Source organism: Anopheles moucheti, chromosome X, assembly GCF_943734755.1.
Source record: "Anopheles moucheti chromosome X, idAnoMoucSN_F20_07, whole genome shotgun sequence".
Classification (NCBI taxonomy): domain Eukaryota; kingdom Metazoa; phylum Arthropoda; class Insecta; order Diptera; family Culicidae; genus Anopheles; species Anopheles moucheti.
Genome location: NC_069142.1, coordinates 11,067,583 through 11,087,545, shown reverse-complemented (window position 1 = coordinate 11,087,545; position 19,963 = coordinate 11,067,583). Strand labels below are relative to the sequence as shown.

At 45.3% G+C, this 19,963-nt stretch overlaps 1 protein-coding gene across 1 annotated transcript in view; it reads right to left on the bottom strand.

Annotated features, from left to right (window-relative positions):
* Positions 1-19,963, bottom strand: part of LOC128306614 (uncharacterized) — a 71,947-nt gene that overhangs the window by 5,119 nt on the left and 46,865 nt on the right. The window contains exons 3-7 of the mRNA XM_053044173.1: positions 1,360-1,432; positions 826-892; positions 640-753; positions 457-547; positions 2-357 (exon numbers count right to left, since the gene is read on the bottom strand). Of these exons, the coding sequence (XP_052900133.1) occupies positions 2-357; positions 457-547; positions 640-753; positions 826-892; positions 1,360-1,432 (701 nt within the window). The remainder of the gene's footprint in view (position 1; positions 358-456; positions 548-639; positions 754-825; positions 893-1,359; positions 1,433-19,963) is intronic.

Here is a 19,963-nt window from a genome sequence, read left to right as displayed (position 1 = left end):
CCCAATCGACCACACATCGCACGGATGCGACCAACCGAGCTCCAGAATGACTTCCGGTGCGCGATAATGGCGCGTGGAAACGATCGTGCTGTGGTGTTCATCGTCAAACGTTGCGCTGCCAAAATCGATCAGTCGTATATCCGTGCAGTTAATACGTCGCCAGTTCGTCGTTGGCCTAACCTCCGAGAACAAGCGGGCAGGGGTCATGCTGTACTCCGAGTCAACAAAGAGTATGTTTTCCGGCTTCAAATCCGTATGCGTGAGGCGACTATCATGCAAGAACCGGACGGCAAAGCACAGCTGGTAAGATATATGCCGTACGTGGTCGATCGGATACGGTGAGTAGTTGTTCTCTTTCTGCAAAAAAAAAAAACAGAAGCATGTTGGAGAGGGGAAAACAATTAACCATCTACAAACGAGAAAGAACACATCGATTGCAGGATTGCTTTCACCTACCAGAAAGTCGAAAACACTTAATCCAAGCATTTCGAAACCGATACACGTATGTCCATGATAGTCAAACCAATCCAACATCCTTACGCACAGGCTGTGGAATGAATAATTAAAATAAACATTAGGAGTTGATGTTTTGTCACGTCCCAGCGCTAAATCGGGGGGGAAAAAAAAGGGTACACTTACTGCTCCAGATCGGGATCGAGTTGCTTAATTTTAGCCAGCGCACCGATTTCCATCTCTGCCGCATCACGATACTTGTCCACGTTCTTGATGATCTTTATCGCCATTACGTGGTTACTGTAATAAGAGCAGTACGGTGATTAGAAGCATGACCCACAAAACACAACGAGTGATATTGGTATAACATACCGATCTCTATCCCGGGCCTTGACGACGCGTCCAAACGTACCTTCGCCGAGGGTAGAGAGAATTTCATCTGCCAAAAAGGAAAAAGGTAAACAATTGAATGAAGAATTTTTCGGAACTCCCGGTATTGCTCGGCACTGTGATCGATAGATAAGTTCGAATACAAATTTGTCCCTATTTTTGCCCTATGTTCATCAGCAATTCTCAAATCTCGGACAACATATGCCATTTGATTGAGCAACCTCGTGAAGCGCGTGAAGTAATACCAATTACGAATGTTATATAATTATTCTTAAACATAGCAAACACCAAAACACAAGAGATATAATCGAGTTGATTTTCAATCATTTGTTAATATAATATTCGAACTTATTGCTCACACGGTCTATATACTGAGGTGTGCCAACGTTTGCTCTAGTAAAAAATTTTCATACTAATGATATAAACAAACTTATTTCAGCAGTACTTCAGAACGCACTTTAAATACAAACATATCCCCCAACCCTCCCAAAACTCATAGTGTTAAATTCCACTTACATCTGTTGAGCAGCACATCCCCGTTTCGGTATATCAGATGACCATCTGCATCGTCGCGAACGCTCGGTTGCTTCTACGTTGATCAATGGCGAACGAAAAGAAAATTCCCAGCCATCCGGTTAGGAGATAACCGAACAGCAACAAACAAAAAGACAAAAAAGAAATATATGAGTAAACAGTGGTATCCCAGCATGTAATAAACAAACCAACAATGTGGAATCAACCACATCAACATCGTACACACATGCATGCATTTTAGTAGAGCGTAAAACCTAAAAAGGAAAACGATCATATTAGCCGTTCTGGATATCTCTGGAATAAAGAACTCCAAACAAAAAAAAAAAACAAAAAAAAAGTAAGAAAACAAAAACAGGACAAAGAAAATTAGGAATTCTTATGCAAAACATCGCACGACGCATGCGGCGGTAATGGACACAGTACTTATTGTTTACTCCGCACAGGAACACACGGTTGGGCGAAGGATAATCATTCGGTTGAGTTTTCTTTTCGAGTATTCATAAGTCATAAAAAATAAGTGTTAAAATAAATGGTAAGTGTACTGCACCGAAGTGTTGTTTGCATGCTCCTCGTAACGTCAGACGGTTTTTGTTTGCTTGTTTGTTTGTTAGTAGTCAGACGGCACCGTCATCCAAGTGAGAGAGCTGTAAAAGAGTAAGCGGGTTAGGTGTATAATGCACAAATGTATGTGTTGAAACACGTCCCAACGTCGTTCATCGGCAAGGAAAACAAAACAAACACACACACACACACGCGCGAGCAAGAGAGCATGCTAATTGGGTAAATGATGGTGGAAGAATGTGTGGTGATGGGGCATGTAAGTGTTGGTGATTGGATGAATAATGGTGAAGTAGAGATGGTGTTCATCCTTACGAAGGTGGACAGCGCTTTGGGGATGCGCGATCGGAGACCGCGAAGCTGGTTCGGCACGAGCCCGCCGCCATTGCTGGACAGTGCAGCAGCCGTGCGGCTGTTGTAGGCGTGCGACGTGGTGTTGATCGGCAGGATCGAACCACCGATCGGTGCACCGTGGTGGTGGTGTTGCGAACCGTACGGCAATTGTTGCCCGTAGTGCTGTTGCAGCGGATGTCCACCACCGTTCAGCAGATGCGACGCAACGTTCTGCACCGTGTACGACTTCTGCAGACCACCGCCACCAAGGGCTGCACCGGTGGTTGCTGTGCCGTACAGTTGCTGCTGCTGTTGCTGCTGCTGCTGCTGATAGTACATGCGTACGTGGGAAGAGGAGGTACGCTGACGTTGGTAGATGGCGCCGCTGGTAGCTGATTGCAGCAGATGGGACGAGGATAGAACGCTATCGTCATCCGGTCGCGGGGACCGTTCGGATGTGCTTGGGTTAACAGTGGCATGCGAGCGACGCTCGCGTCTCGGCTGTGACGGGGGCTGTTGCTGTAGCAACTGCTGCCGGGACGGATCGTCCAGCGGTGCGTACTTCTGCAGCAAGCTCTCTATCTCCCGCCGCCGGTTGTGGCGTTCGCGCTGCCGCGGATCTTTACTGTCACCGTCGGCGGACGAAGAGCCACGGTCGTCATCATCGCTCGACAACGGCACGGTGCAGATACCGTCCGCATCGAAGTATCGACCGCTGCCCGAAGTCGTTTGGCAGCTTTTCCGGCGCTCCTTCTTCACAGCACCGTCGACCGCCGGCACTGTGCCACCGTCATCATCGTACAGCTGGTGGTGCTGATGGTCCTGGTGGTAGCTGTGGTTATGGTGCTGGTGCTGATGCGTATGGAGCAGATGGCCCATGTCGGTGGTGTCGCTCCGCTTGTACGGTTTAATTGTGCGCCGCGCCTTCCCGGTCGCGGACGCACCGGTCACCTCGGACAGCAGCTCGGTCGGATCGTACTTCGACTTGAACAGGTTCTCCTTGCTGGTGCCGTCACCCGGTTGGCTTTGATAGCCGCCACTGCCCTCCTCCTTCGTGCGTACCTTCGTACCGAACGTCCGCAAGCCGGAGCTACGATCGGTAGCACCGTACGTGCGGCCGTTCCGATCGTACAGACTGTCGACCATCGATGCACCACCCGACGAACCACCGGCACTGGACAGCTTCGACGAGCGGCTCCCACTGCTGCTGCCACCACCGAGCAACAGCTGCAACTTGTACGGTGTGCGCTCCTTCGCGCTCGAGTAGGACTTATCACGCACGATGCTGCTGGTCGTCGAGCTTTTCATCAGCGGGTTCAGCAGACGCTGGTGCTGATGCTGGTGGTTATGGTGCTGGTACAGCCCCGCCGCTGGTTCGAGCGTTTTCTCCTTATCCTCCTGCTCTTTGCGCCGATGCACCCGATCCAGTATGTCGGAGTACTTCGATTCCAGCCGTGAGATGGTGCTGCCACCGGTAACTCCACTGCTACTATTGCTATTACTATTGCTACTACTACTGCTGCTGCTGCTGCCGGTGGTGTTGACTCCACCCGGCGCTTTGCTCGGGATCACTAGCGGTGTCTTATCCTTATCCTCGGTGGTGCTTTCACGCTGCAAAATTGGAACGCATCGACGTTAGGATAGTCAACAGCAAAACCGCTCCATGTGCACCGCGAAATGGAGAGAAGTCGATAACGCTCGCGCTATTCCCAAAACCCCCGTTCCTAACCTTCACCTTTACATATCTGTCGCACAATGCTACGCTAACGTTTTATTCCAACTGTGATTGCCTGCGCATGAATATCCACACAATGGTCTACACACGCCATTACAACTCAATCGGCTCCCCTCCATCACGGTTCACCACACAGAGTGTCTCCCCTCCCATCTCCAATTCTCACATCCTCACACTTACTCTGCTGCGTGCGGTTGTCGAAGCGGTCAGCGCGGTGTTGGACGATGTTGCCGCCGTTGGTGAGTCGAAGCGTTTGCCGAAGGTGCGAAACAGTGGCTTATAGTACGAGCTCATCGTACTGTTGAAGCTGCTCAGATATGGCGACCGGTGCACCGAATCGGTGGATGATCCGAGGCTGCCATAGTCGGAGGTGGTCGTCGCGCTACCGCTCCCATGCGAAAGGATCGAACTGGTCGAGGCAGATGTCGCTAGCTCGTTGAACCCGCTAACCCCCGCAGGGAGTGCAGAGAGTAGAGAGGAAGATATTTAACGAACGGACGGGTTATGCGGAAACGGGTCCTTGCGATATGCGACCTGCGTGTGGGCTTTCTATAGTGAACTCCTGCCTATATTAGTGCAGCTCGGTAGGTGATGGGTTGATAGCGGACAGGAAATGTATCCGGACCAATCCCCCCGGAGATCTGCTTGAAGTTGCAGAGATTCTCAAGAAGTCCGGAGGTTGTTTGAAACATGCTACTATGATCAGTAATAGCATGCATTTTCCAACTACAAACAAAGTACGAAAAGAAAGTCAGAAGTAGCAAGATATTCACAAGATCACCGAGGGTTTGTTCGATAGAAACATTCTTCCGAGAGGTTAAAGCCTTCTTGGCCGAGTTCCAATTATTACCCAGCAAGGGTTTCTGTGCACCCAAAATCGACCTGAGGTCGTCTAAATCCAACAGCAAAGGTTAAACAAACACCAGGAAGGCATTGTGAGCGTGACCTAACCAACTACCTAAATTTATAACAAAAAAACGCACACAAACCACAGCTGATGGTGGTAAACACACATACGGCCTTCTCACACAATGCACTGTGTGTGTGTGTGCACGCAATTTGCAACCGTGTGACCCTCACACTCGTAATTCATCTCACACAACACACACACACTCCTCTACCTATTGCCGGTGTGTAGCGCATTTGGCGAGGTATAAATCGAGCCTGGTCGCGAATCCGCAATGAAAATACCAAAATTACACTTCCTTGCTGGCGCAAATACCCCACACATGCGTGTGCGCAGAACGCGACGAACGCGTGTAGAGACGCCGAGAGACCGTCAAACGGAGGTGGTGGTTTTTCTTCTTCCCACCAGGCACCGGGGGGCGGAAGCATTGTCTTGCCCTGACGTGTGCTGGGCGGGATGGATGCGAAAAGATCGGATCAGACACACAAGGAAACCGTGGCGGTGTATAGGCCGGCTACTGTATACACGGTTTCCCTGAAGGGTAGGTGGTGCCAAATTGGTGCTTATCTGACACCAACACCCAAGGCAAGCGCGCGATCAAGAACTGCGGTGATCGTGTTGGTTTGGTGATGGTCGTGCCCACAAAGGCGACGACCGAAAATTGCTCGATTAGATAACCGCCATCACACCGCGAAGGGGAAGAGGGAAAAGTGAAGCAGGAAGAGATGCTTCCGGATTTTGAGGTTGTTGGGTTGTTGGATTATTACCTCCAATGTGATAGATGCCTCTATTGGGGACATCCTCTACCTAAAAGGACCTCGAGATATAATAGCGGGAGACCGAAGATGTCTTCCCGGTTCTTACATCTAAGTCTGATTAGGGGTTAGAGCACCCTCTTATTATCCTTCCGTATTTGTGGATGATGTAATGCAGGAGTTCATTTGCCGCGTCCTGCACCTGGGTAGATCTTCGCCTCTCAATACCCGCACGCACTCAACTTATAGCTGGAAGCACCGCGCGCAAACCTGCACACACTACTATCCTGCCCGCCTAAACCTACCGAGCTTGCACCAGCAGTGCTAAACTAAAAGCACAACCCTAATCTATATTAACCAATATATGTGTACGGCTTCCCATCATTACCGAAACTGTGATCGCTTCTGTTGCGGCTGCGGCGGCTGCTGCTCCAACTTTTCGCTCGGATTGCGGCGGAATCGCTGCAGTATGCTGCTGCAACTGTCCGACAGCAGCTGGGTAACGCTGGCGGTGTTGCTGCGTATGTAGCGGCGCCGCACACTACCACTACCGCCACCACCACCGGCCGTGACGGTGGTCGAACCGAGCGACGTTGTCCCGAGGCCGGACAGACGATCGGCTGACAGCCGGGTCGACGACGTGGTGGACGCCACCGAACTGCTCGCAGACGAGGGAGTCACCGTTGTGGTGCTGGCCGCCATGGCCGTACACTGCGTGCGGTGCGTGCGATGCCGAACTATCTCTCACTCTCTTCCTCTCTCACACAAACACACACCGGCGCTTGGACGAACGATAGTTCACACACTTTCCTTAGCCACTGTAGGCGAACACACTTTCACACACTTGTTTATCTCGTTTACCACGCACACACAAGCGCAGACGAGACCCCGATTGTTGCGGTGCGTCGGATTGCTGGCCGCAACTGTATATCACTTGTAGAGAGAGGGGGAGGGAAAGGGGGATGGGTTGCAGGAGTCCGATCTGCACAATGCGGGTCACAATACACTCACTAAATCACGACAGGGGTGAAGAGACAGCACGACCACGGCATGCGGAATGCGCGTTTAGTGATAATTGAACCGTACCGCGTCGGGTGTGTTTGGTGCGTGTTTGTGGATGCGAGTTGCGCGCAGATACGCACACTGCAGTGTTCTGTCTCGCTCTAGAGGATGGGGAAATATTCTACCATATAATAACTAGCTAACACTAAGCTACTCGCAGCAGCGTCACGCACTGCAATGCTTTGTGGCTTAACTTCCTAGTGCACTGGGGCCTAGCGATAATGATCCATTGCCGATAATAATGCTCTCGACATTGGAGATTGTTTAGATCACAAGGAGAAGATAAAAAAAAACACACACAATCTTCCCTACTCTCTGTTTAGTTTGAAAGACGGCCTTTGCCGCATCTTTATCACTCAACACTTTGGGCAAACTTCCTCAACTATCTACGAGGTATCGGGCGCCATTTCTCTAGCACACACTCGTGTCTCCACGCTACGATTTTACTGCGATCAAGTACTGCTTTGCGCATCCTCGCACATTAGATGCGTTCGATCAATGCACCGAACACAGACACAATAATGCGGCGAGCGCGACGCTTACGCGCTCGTTTCTGTATTGGTGATGATAAGTTCCCTTTCATCTCGGTTCGGTGTCATGATACATTCCAGAGTTCAACAAAACAGGGAAGGATACAGAGTGACGTCAACGGTCGGACTGTCACAATGGACCCCACTGACACTGACCGCGGTGAACAGCACACGACGAATGGTAGTGCTAATATAACTACTACTTCCTGCTTCTGGTAACTCTTTGTACATTAAGTGACACATGGAATTTGCCACTAACTATTACTTCCTATTACACAGTATTTTACAAACTACTTTTTTCTTCTAAAATAACATTATTTATAAAAATATTGTCAAGATTTTCAGTTCATTTTTCTGTTGTGTTCTGCTATTTTCAGAATGTTTTGTTAACCCCTTTATCCTAATATTTAACTTATTTAATTCAATTCCAAGCATCTCTTCTAATGGCATTCACTAACGAGTACCGATCGTCGTCATTGACACGACGAGAACGACAACAATGAGCGCCACCCGCACATTATTTAGCGTTCAAACTACACAATAGGACGAACAAACGCAACGGAATCGCAATGGTCGTATGGTAGTGGTGGTGTTGGTTAAATATAATAATAAATACAAAATCACCTTTCTCTCTCTCTCTCTCTTACTCTCTGTCTCTTTTAATGCTTTATACCTGTTTGTCATATGGATGTAAGCGCTACAGATGTCGTGCAGATTTTAGGTTTTGTTTGGCACAGTCGCTATACAAACGGGGAAATGGATACAGGATTTTTTGCTTTTAGCTTGATGGCCAGTAGTTGTGTGACTGCATTAAACGAACAGAGGAGCTGCATATATGGGGCTGCGTGTTTATGTGTTGTGAATGTTTTATCATATCTGCTTTCGAACAAAAACAAAACTGTAACATCTTTAAAGAATGCAAAAACACGTTGCAAGACACTGGAACAGGCGAAAGGTTGAATGGGAAGGGAGAATAAAAAGGGAAGAAGAAGAGAGAAAGAAAAAGAAATACGGTGAGAAAAAAAAAACAAAACGAACAAATGAGGCACGACGTTGTCACTGTGTTGATGTAAGCACATAAAGCACCAGGCGACTCCACCGACAATTTCATTCGCTCTTCAAAAGCCAACCAAATAGACGGATCGACCGGTTGTTTGTAAGGGCTACAGTGGATAGTATCGAGTTAGGTAAATGCAGACAAAACAATTTAACGGTGGTGAAGAACGAAACGGAAAGCAAACTAAATGCAACACAAATGCGGAAACGATAAAATGGCCGATGAATGCGAACAATATTCGATATGCTAAAACTTAAAATGTAAATAATTTCCTCTTTTGTGGTACACTATAAGTAACACTAGTTTCGTATTTTTCAAACTTTTTTCCTTTTTTTTTTTTGCTCTGTAGTGGCACACTTATAATGGCATACAATGAAATGCTTTAAATCTATCGCATACAAATTCACAATGGCATTAACGGATGGCAAAACTATATGTAATGAGATAGTGTTAAGGAAACTTCAGTGTGTATCTTTTATCTTTGTGGGTTTGTTTTAATTTAACTTTCCTTCTGCTTTAGTAATTTTAATTTTTTTTTTCAATTAGTAATTTTCAAACTGCCAATGATCAGAACGGTTTTACATATTGGAAACATTTAAGTTTAGGTGTATGATTTTTCATTGAATTATTATGAACCTGATAGTAAACATTCAAGTGTAAAGTGATTTGCCTGCCCGTCTTAACAGTGGCACTACGATTAACGATAATTATATGATAATAACATATTTAAAAGCGATGAAGTTTATGAAAAATTGTTGCATTAAAATAAAACTTGGAAAAACTAACACCAAAGCTAACTATGCGACGCATCGAAATATTCATTATACCAATTTTTTTTGTGAAAAAGCGACACTATGCGATATTTCTAAGCAAACTTAAACTTTTTATCTTATCTAATATTTTTTTTTTTTTAGAAAATCCTCTACCAGCTAGATTGATTTCTGCTTTTTATCTTGTCATTTTGTCAACAATTGTAATGATTTCTTATCTTTGTGTTGTTTTTTTTTAGTATTGATATTTATAATATTGAATATATTTGATTTTGTTTTTTTTTTTAGAATTCCAGGTTTCCCTGTGTCAACAGCCGATCAGAATCACTGTAATGTTAAGTTTTTTGGAAATATTTTTCTTTTATCATATTACGCTTTTGGTAGGTACCTGTAACGTTTAATGCACTGCCAGATCGTCTAGTTGCCACAATAAAAACGTATAAAAATTACGATTTTTTTTCTTACTTTTACGATCTAAATAACAGAATATTAAAAACATATAAGACAAAATGCAGTAATTGAAAAGAGGAAAAGGAAAAAAATCTTATTTTATGTCCAAACTAGGACAACAAACTAAACTACATGATAGATGGTATCATATTAGAAAACAGTTATTTGATTTAATCAAGTCAATCAATAGTTTATAATATAATCATAATAATGCGAAACGATTACGTTTCCATATTCTTATCGATTTATCGATTTCTTCATTTCCGTTATGTCGTGTTCATTTAGAATAATTCATCGTGATTCCGTTTTATATTTCATTCGCCATATTTTTTTTTAAATGTCTTCTTAAACGCATGAACTTCCATTTACTCGATTACGCGCTTGGAACTTTTTCCGTGTGGGGAAGCCCTGTGTGTGTGTGTCCTGCTTTCTAATTAGACATCAACCGTAAAATTATGCAACACTTTGTTATAAAATATTTTTGAATGTGTGTTTGAGGGGATGAATGAAAGAAAATGGTTATTTGCTTTCAAAACTACTGATTAAATGCGGAGACAAATGTTTGTCCACGGTTTCACCTCATCGAATATTCAAACAAATTTTTCAACAAAGCGATAAAGAAAGAGAGACATAGTGAGAGAGTGAGAGGGAGAGTGAGAAGAGGGAAAACCAAATAAACCTATCGTTTCCTTCTAGAATAAACTTTTTAACGATGGGTTTTCTTCTGACTCGACACGTTTTTTTTTACAAACACCCCTTCGTTTGGAAACTGTTGCACCAACACGTTGCACACTTTATTTTTCTCCCCCGCGCAATGTGGATGGCAGTTTACTACCACCCGAATACGCAAATGTGCGCATCATTGCTCGCGGAACGAAAAATAAAGAAACATTTTTTTTTACCTTCCTGCTTTATTTTCCTAATCGTCTCCTTTGCTTTCCCAAAGCAATGTGTCAAAAAAAAAACACACCCGTCCCGGTTTACTGACCCCGCTAGCTGTTCAACCGCATCGTCATAAAATTTAACCCTCCTCACAAACAAATTCTGTGCAAAGGCAAACATAAAAAAAAAAATCAACAACAAAAATTAAATGGAGGCGCCTGGTTGCTGGTTCACTTTTTTTCTGTTGGGGGTAACCAAAACGGAACGAACCTCGCAACACGATGCGAGCAGCAAATCGTGTGACCCAAACCATATCTCATCATACAACTCATTCCCCCGCACCGTTGCAACCTTCTGCCCCATATGCGTGAAGATTTAATCACGCGCGTTATAAAAATACTTGCGCAAACAAAAAATTAATTCGTTAAATTGATTCCGGGTGACGAAGAGGGAGATGCTAGGAGGGGCAAGGTGCAACAATTTCGTTCGTTTTGTGTATGCTTCGCTAGGCGCTGGTGCGTGCGAACGAGAGAGGGAGAGAACTAATAAATCCTGCTCTAACTACGTGTTGTCAACTGTGTTGAGTGATAGTTTTTCCTCCCTCTCCTTGCTGTTCGTCTTTGTGCGTTCTACCCACCCCCAACTACCCCACGTGCAAAAGAGCGGGGGTTGTGTGGATTGAAAAGAAGAAGCCAACATAAAAAAATCGGGGTCGGTTTAGGATGGTGGACCCGTAAATAAATGTGTAGACGCATTATGTCACAAACATTTTATGCGCTCAAAAAGAAAACGGACAAAATGATGCGTGTGTGTGTGTGTGTGTGTGAGCGAGAGAGAGAGAAAGAGAGAGTAACGAGCGAATGAGAGAAAGCACTGATCGTCGTCGATACAAACGGTGTCGTGGTGCTTTTATTTTTAATCCAAGCGAAGAAAATTGCGATGGAAAAACGCAAAGGCTCACCACACTGTCGGTGCGATGGGACAGGTGGGCAAAAGGCGTGAGGGAATAAGGGGTGTGGGGATGCGAGGAAGGGATGGGAAGGTGGGAGAAGGTAAAGTTGTCAATTTGGCGTGGGAGAGCGAGATAATACTGCTGGGGGATGCGACAACACCGGGGATGGCAACTATGTGGACGACCCTCAAACCACCCCCCCCAAATCCCATCGAACCAACAACACCTCACATTGAGAAAGGTTCTCGAATGTTTTGGCATCTTGGCCACACAGAGACACGCGCGAGTTGCGCACAATTTTTCGCATCCGATCAAAACCCCACCGTGATGACGTGCGCGGCACACACACACACACGCACGCACACACACACACAAACCATACTATAAGGCTACTCATCCTCCTTGCTTTTGCTTATTGCCCTTTTCTAACTTGGTGTGTGTGTGTGTTTTTTTTTTCGAATGAAAAAAATGAAAAAAGATGGTTTGCAATGTGTCATATACGATCGGGTACACGTCATGCCACCGAAAAAGAACGGATAAAAGTTAAAATACTATTTGAAAATCCAATTTTCATCTATTTTTTTTTTTTAAATAAGACCCTAAAAAAATATTCTTTTCGTTGAAATAATTAACAACTTCGAATGTCACAACAAGAATCCTTCCTTGATACTTTTCTCTTTTCTCTAAATGTGCACCATTTTTCTGATAGCTGATAGTTGAAAGCATCGCGACCGACTGGACTCCAAGAAATGGCGAGTCCTCGAAATTATTCGCATCCACCTGTGATTGCATATTGCAACACCGATGACAGTTTGAAGGTTGAATTGTTGATGGATTGATCGCCGAAAAGGACGCTTGAAATGTACATCCCTCGGAAGGGAAAGCTTAACGAAGAAGCCTAATAGCTGAAGGACCCTCGTCCGTATCACTTCACTAACCGCATCCCTAATCTTAGATTCACACCAGACTTGCGACCCAAGTCATGTCAAGATAACGCACAAACACACACGCACACACACACACACACACAAACACGCACATTACGTGAAGGTGTCACTTCATGGTGGCTATTATATCGCAAGATGACTTTAGTGTCGAAGACTTTAGGAGCTCACTCGAGCTGATCTCGATCGAAGAGCACTGGAAAACTCGCGTGTGTAAAGATGGAAAACTGTAACGTTATCAGCCGCAACCACAAGTTCCGGTATTTATACTCAACACACACACACATACACACTGAGGGGGTGGGGGAGAGGCGCGCACGTACAACACACACACACACACGCACCCCTTGCTGGGTGGGCGAACGAATAGCCGCTGTTCAACAATGCTCGAGGGCTCTCCCCCGAAAAAAACAAGCGAGATACGCACGGCGTGCCCGCTTACGCTGGCACGGTAAGGAAGACTACGTGGCGTTAGTGTGCTCTCTGGGTCTCTACTACGTCTTTCGGTGTGTCTAAGCTGGTTTTGGGGGGGGGGGAGGTTGGTTTTTCTTCTCCTTGCTTCTTTACCTACTTCTTCTTCTTCATAGGTAAGGTTCGCCCCAGGTAGGACACGGAGACGAGCAGAAGCCGCAAGAGACTTGCCTCCTCGCGAAGAGAGGAGCCCCGAAATGTAATACACCTTCGGTGTTGTGCTGCTCCTTCACACGCCCCGGGGGTGCGCGATATTATTAATGCCGATCGGGCGCGGATCGGGAGGAAAATCCGACACGAAAAGAAAGAGAGCAAACCCGAAAGCAAGCAGTATGGGGTGAACGAAACAAAAACAAAAAACCAAATAACGAAACGAACGGCGATGTGTGTATTATACACGGGGCAGTGGTATATATCCCTTCGAGCCCGGAGAGCGCGCGATCCAAAAAGGTCTTCGGACACGGCGCGCCACAGATAGACCAAAGCACCGAAATAACATCGCGAAGAACCGCGCGCAGCAGCCACAAACTGCTTAACTCCCAAAAAACAAAAAGTGCTCCGAGAGCATCTGCCCGCGAAGATCTCTCTCACAATGGTAATATACGTGTGTGTTTTTTTTTTAAACAATAACCAACAATAAAACTATTTGGAAACGGAGTCACTCACTCTCCACCACTGTGTGTCTCTTCGAGTCTGTGAACGATCAAAGAAGGACCACCAGCAAAGGACCAGGGCAAAGGAAGAATTGGCTCCCAAAAACACCGATCAGAGTATACCGAGCCGGGACCAGCTGTGGCATCACACAATATCTCTCTCTCTCTCTCTCTCTCTCTCTCTCTCTACTTTATAACTCCATCTCTCTTCCTCACTCGCGCTCTGTTTTTGTTTCAATTATATCTAATCTCCTTCACTGCAATCATGCTCTGCTCATCAGCTATTTCTCCGAGAAAAACACGATCAAACTGCGCGCTTATATGAGAAGACACCTATTTATAAATTTTCCCTGACCTCCCCCCTCCCCGCCGGTACATCGTCTACAGCCTCCACTGCCTCCTACACTCCCGTCGACAGTGATCAAACACGCATCAGCCACCCCGGCAGTAGAGGATGGGGTCATCACCGTCACCGTCACTTGTTGGGGAAAAAGCGATACACATCGCGAGATCTGTGAGCAAAACCTATCTGAATAAAATCACAAAAAGTCCCTCTCGATCTCATTTGTTTTTTCTCTCTCTCTCCCTCAGACTCACTCTTTCTTTAATTAAGTACATTTTCCTGAATCGTCCTACCTCTAGCATGTTTATATTGACGCAAACAACACAAAAAAAAACCTGTCACATTTCCCACACACACACTCGATTCAGAATTAAGATCACCAAAATAAAAAAAAAACTCGCACACGCACACACTATGGTAGAAACAGTGTCACACCGAAAGGGAAATATCGTATCGAGTAAAAACAGTTCAAGGTTTTCGTGCGTGCATGAGTAGGATGTTCCGGATCTGTCACGCTGACATTTAGCTCTATTATGGCACTGGATCTCCCTCTCTTTCTCTTTCGCGCTCTTTCATTTTTCTTTTACTTTTTTCTCTTTCTTTTTCTCTGCCGGCAAGGTCGCGCACAATTTCCCTGCAATTATTTCTGTTTGGTGTTGTCTGCTCATCTGGGATCAATAATATTCGCCCATCGTTTTTTTTTCTTTTGGGTTGCTTGGGTTGCGCCGGTTTAAAAGGTGTGAATTTTGATTCTTCATTTTGGTTTAGCGCATGGTTTTGGTAGTATAGCGGATCCGATGGCATCCGATGCCCCACTGGCTAGAACATTATTCATTTGGTATGCAAACACATTTGGGTAAAAAGTTTGAACTCAATTTTGAACATAATTGTTGTACAACGCTTTGTTATGTAATACTGCTCAATAATGCCCTCGTCTTCGTTCTTCAACAGTTTTACAACATATTTGCGCAGATTTGTATCAGTAAATGGTGCATGATTTTTTTTATATATTCGATAGATAGAAGTGAACCTCTTATTATTACGTTGTTCTTACTTATATTATATCTTACTTGTTACACAGCTAAGCACACTTGGTTCGGTTCAGGTGTAGCACGATTCCTTGGCCTGCACAATGCATATAACATTGTTGATGTTTCAAACATATGGAAATTTTTACTTTTATAATCAATGTTTGATTGTTTCGTATAGAAGGTAACGTTTTTCATCGAAGTATTTTCTGTTTGATAAAAATAGCCGCTTATATAAGTAGTTAACGTTTCAAGAGACCAAAAAAATGCTTAACCAATAAACGAAATGAGGTTGTACAATTAGAAGCCGTAATCTAATCTTAAAAGGCATGTTTGACAGAATTGTTTCCATTGAAATCAATTACATAGTAACGTATTAATACATTTCATATAACTTGTATGCATATGTACACAGAGAAAAAATATTACAAAATTTACAAATGATTTTATGTTGCTTAAATTTAGCATGCAATACTAATGAAATAAGACATTTCGAATAAATTGTGAATGTTTGAAGAGCGAATCATACATTACTTAACGTACAAATGATGTTTTGTTGTTTAAGCTTTTGTTTACAAATTAAATAATTCTATTTTCAAAGAAGATATCTTAAGCATTAATGCAATAAGACACTCCATATAATATATGCAAAGAGACAAAAAATATAACCTAACAATGATTAAAGATTGTTTAATTATAGGCTTATCTTCTTACATATTGATATTCTTTAAAGAGAATATTTGATAGTTTAATTCAACTGTACAGTATTATATTAAAATATTTCATACAATTTTTTGATGATTCAAGAGAAAGAAAAAAAATGTTTATCCTATAAATTCGTTTTTTAAATATAACCATCAAAAATTACATTTTCAAAGAAGATTCATAAAAGGAACATTTTTGCTGATCGTTTCATTTACATACCAATGCAGAATAATAATACTGAATAATGAAGATATTTACATCAGTTATAAAAAAAAAGCATTACTTAATCTGTAAACCATTCAATAATACAAATGCAAATTCTTCGATCGAACATTGAACAATTCTCTTTTCAAAGAAAATTCTTTGAGGGAACATGTTTGTTCTGTTCGTTTCAATTGCATATCACAGTTAATTGGATCTTTATCATCAGTTTTCAATGTACAGTTGTGAAAAAATATCACTTAGTCTATAAATAATAGAAATGATTTCAATAATACAAATTCAAATTCTTCGATCGAACATTCAAATTAAACAATTCTCTTTTCAAAGAAAATCCTTTGAGGGAACATGTTTGTTCTGTTCGTTTCAATTGCATATTACAGTTAATTGGATCTTTATCATCAGTTTTCAATGTACAGTTGTGAAAAAATATCACTTAGTCTATAAATAATAGAAATGATTTCAATAATACAAATTCAAATTCTTCGATCGAACATTCTAATTAAACAATTCTCTTTTCAAAGAAAGTTCTTTGCGGGAACATGTTTGTTCTGTTCGTTTCAATTGCGAGGATCTCAGTTTTCAGTTTTCAATGTACAGTTGTGAAAAAATGTCACTTATTTTCCTACAAATGATTTTAATATTACAAACGATCTTTTAAGCAGATTCTTCGACAGAATGTTTCCGTTTAGTTCCTTTGCATATTACTTTACCTACAAAATATAATATTTCTCTTCGCAAACATGCCTTTGTAAGAATATGTACATGACCGTATGTCAATCTAGCGAGCTATTTAGTGTACAGACACCGTAGATAATTGAACATTTTCAATTAAAAAATCAAACGTAGAAAATAATACTTCAGATGAAAAACGCAACCGGAGCGAGATTTAAAAATGTATGAATAAATTCAATGATGTTTGACAGTGTGACACAATCGATTGAAGTGAAGTTTTTTGCATGCCGTAAGCTACGATTTGGAACACCACACCACGCAAGGCACATCACACAGACAAACGGCTTTGGGGGCTAAACGTGTTGTTACTGCAATGCATGAATTCTGGATTATGGGTAAAGCTAAGTGTGCTCGCAAAGCCAAGGAACTGGTCCACACACAACGTTAACGCGATAGCGCGCAAATGCATTTAAATTTTAGTTCTGTAGCGTATACTCGCATCAAACGGTAGCCATGTGGGTTCTGATCCTTCTCCCCCCCACATGCATGTTAAGGTAAGCAATATCGACGCAACGTCAAACGCAACAAAACGCATTGGAAGCTTTTCTGATCGCGCATCCGTTTTACTTCTTCCTCTTATTTACTACCTCGATATCGTTCGGCGAACACTGCTCCTCCGGCGACTCGTTACCACGACGCTCACGACCCACCGAACGGGTGTCGTTGGAGGAGCTATTGTGTCTATCACTGCTGCTGCTGCTGCCGCTGCTGTTGCTGCTGCTGCTGTTGCCGCTGCTGTTGCCGCTGCTGCTGTTGCTGCTGCTGCTCTCGCTGTCGCTTGTCGCCGCCGGGCTCGACGGTTTCGCGTGCGAACGAGTTGCGTGCAACTGGGTCGCGACTTTCGGCTTCGGTGCCGGTGGTTGATTCGGGCACAATGTCTGCTCACGCTGCCCCTCCGGTCCATTATTGCCGCCCTCTTCATCAATCGTCAATGGTACGCTGGAGCTACTCGAAACGGGGCTCAAATCATCCGATGCAGTAGCGCGTTGGAGGCTCGGCTTTACGTTGGAACCCTTGCTCTCCGCCTTCCACACGCGGGCACTGCTGGACGTACTTGCGATACACTCTGCTGGTGCCCCCGAAGAGTTGGTAATTTCCAGCGGTCCACACTCCACCTCGCCATCATTCTCTACTTTCACCTTCGCCTTCAACACCTCCTTGTTCGGGTACTCCTGCTCCTCCTCCTCGTCCGAGTACTCCTCATCCTGATCCTCAGCATCATCGCCATCGTATTCTTCATTCTGATATTCCTGATTGCGATATTCCTCGTGTTGGTACTGCGCATGTGAGCACTGTGCATGGTGGTACTGTGTTGTCTGGTAGTACTGCGCCTGGTAGTACTGCGCCTGGTGGTACTGCGCCTGGTAGTACTGCTGATGCTGGTATCTCTCATTTTCGAACTGTTGATCGTGCGTTTGAAGAGTGTTCTCCTCTTCCTCCTCTTCGTACTCCCCTCCGTACTGTTCTTCCTCCTCCTCTCCGCCTTCCTCCTCCTCAACCGCCTCAACATCCAGCTGCTCCGAAAGCATTTCATCGTCGGTAAACTCCTCTACGGCTCGATCAACGTACACCGTCGTTGGCACCGCTTGTTCGACGACAGTCCTCGGTGGTGGCGCAGGTGTTTCGCCCACCAACTGCACCGAGTCGTCGTCCGAATCCTCGACGTATGCGACAACGTGCGACTGCTGCTCCGTCGCGCCACTGCTGGGTGGTAAATCGGGTTGACCGGGAATACGGTAGAAACAGTCCCATGACGTCACGGAACGCCTGCTGTTCGCTTGCTCGTGCGATGGCGTGTACGTGATGTGGGTTGCTGACTGCGTCAGCTTGATGATGCGGTTCGGCGGCACTCGACTGCTGGCACTGCTGTGCGCCCGTTCCGTAGCGGCGGTTGCCCGGTCGAGATGCTGTTCCGCCGGTGCACCGTGCGTACATTCGAACGAGGCAGTCGAATCGGTCCCGGGGGATGATTGTTCTGAGCGCAACGATACGGTTGCGACATCACACCGCTCTTGTCCTGTGTTGGAGTTGAGTAGAGGTTGTAGTAGATCAGTACGCTTCGTCCAGCAGATGCGGGGTTCTGATTACCCACACATCTGATTTTAGGTCTGTTTTTTGTTTTTTTGTTTTTTGTTTTTTTTTTTTTACGGGAGAGGAAGGCCTGACGTAATGGTTAGTGCAGTTGCGGCATTGACCTACCGCACGGTGCTGGTGGCGATGCCTCGGGTGTTTTTGATAAGGGGGACAGTAATGGTGGTGGCACCAGCTCACACCATGTTGTTGGTGTGGAGAGTTCTGTTGTTAGGGTGAATGCTGCAAAGTGTTCTTATGATTCAATGTATTCGATACTTGCTCATCATATATCGTCGTATTATCAAATCGATTACAATACTAATAGCTAATCTTGCGTATTATTAACAAAAAAAAGGCCTACAATGGGCCGTGTTGTTGTTTGAGGGGATTTACGAACGAATTAGAAGAAGGGCGCAAGCGCTACAGCATTCTTTGCGCACTTGTGCCTGACAAAAACGGGGAATGGGAGGGGGTGGGTGCGAAGGGTGGGAGGGCAGTGTGTAGGAGTACGTGTAAAACAATGTAATATATCTTACCTTGTGTAGATGGCCCTGCTACTGGTTGTCCCGCTGAAGAGGCTTCTGCCTGCCGTTGAACCGTTGTCGATGTGGATGACTTCTCCGACATACGGTCTATTTCCCGCTCCAGTGCGGCCACCACTTCCGGTGTCCAGATGCCTTTATCCTGATAGCTCGGCGCTGGTTGGGAAGTTGTGATCGCCTCTACCGGTGTTTCACGCTGCTGCACATTACGCTCACGTACCTCGGGGGGCAGTACGATGGGCTCTGGCAGTGGCATCAATGGAGCCGCCATCTGACAGCGCGAATAATCCGAACTGTCTGCTGCTACTGTAGGCTGTGATGTGGGCTGATTACGTTCCGCTTCCAGCCGTTGCTCTTCCGCAGCAGTACGGCAAGTTTCTGCTGCTGCCGTATGCTCGATCACGGAACGAGTGGGGCGTGCCGCTTCCAGCATCGGTTGGCGCGCTGCAGTACGGTCCGGTTCCGCAACAGGCCACCCCTGCGGCATGGGCAGCATTTGCAATTCGGAAGTGTGTGGCGCGGTGGTGTCGCTAGTTGACTGTTGTGCGTTGGAGTCGGTTGGTGGAAGCAACGCTACCATCACCGGCGCGTTGTTGTGAGTTTCCAGCGGGAATGAGAATAAGTTGCGCGGACGTGTATTGTCACCGGCAGCCTGGAGTGTCCCGGGAGTAGTGTTACTGCCGGAACTGCTGGATCGTTCGATTTGGTCCACACGCGCACTCGATTGTGCATCGATCGCGTACTGTCGGGCCCACTCCTCCTGACTAGCGGACGCGGTGCTCGACGATGGGTTCCGCTGCAGACCGACCGTTGCGGACGTTACGGTGGCGGTTCTACCCTCCATTTCGCCACGATTGTACAGTGGCGGTACCGGTCCCGGTG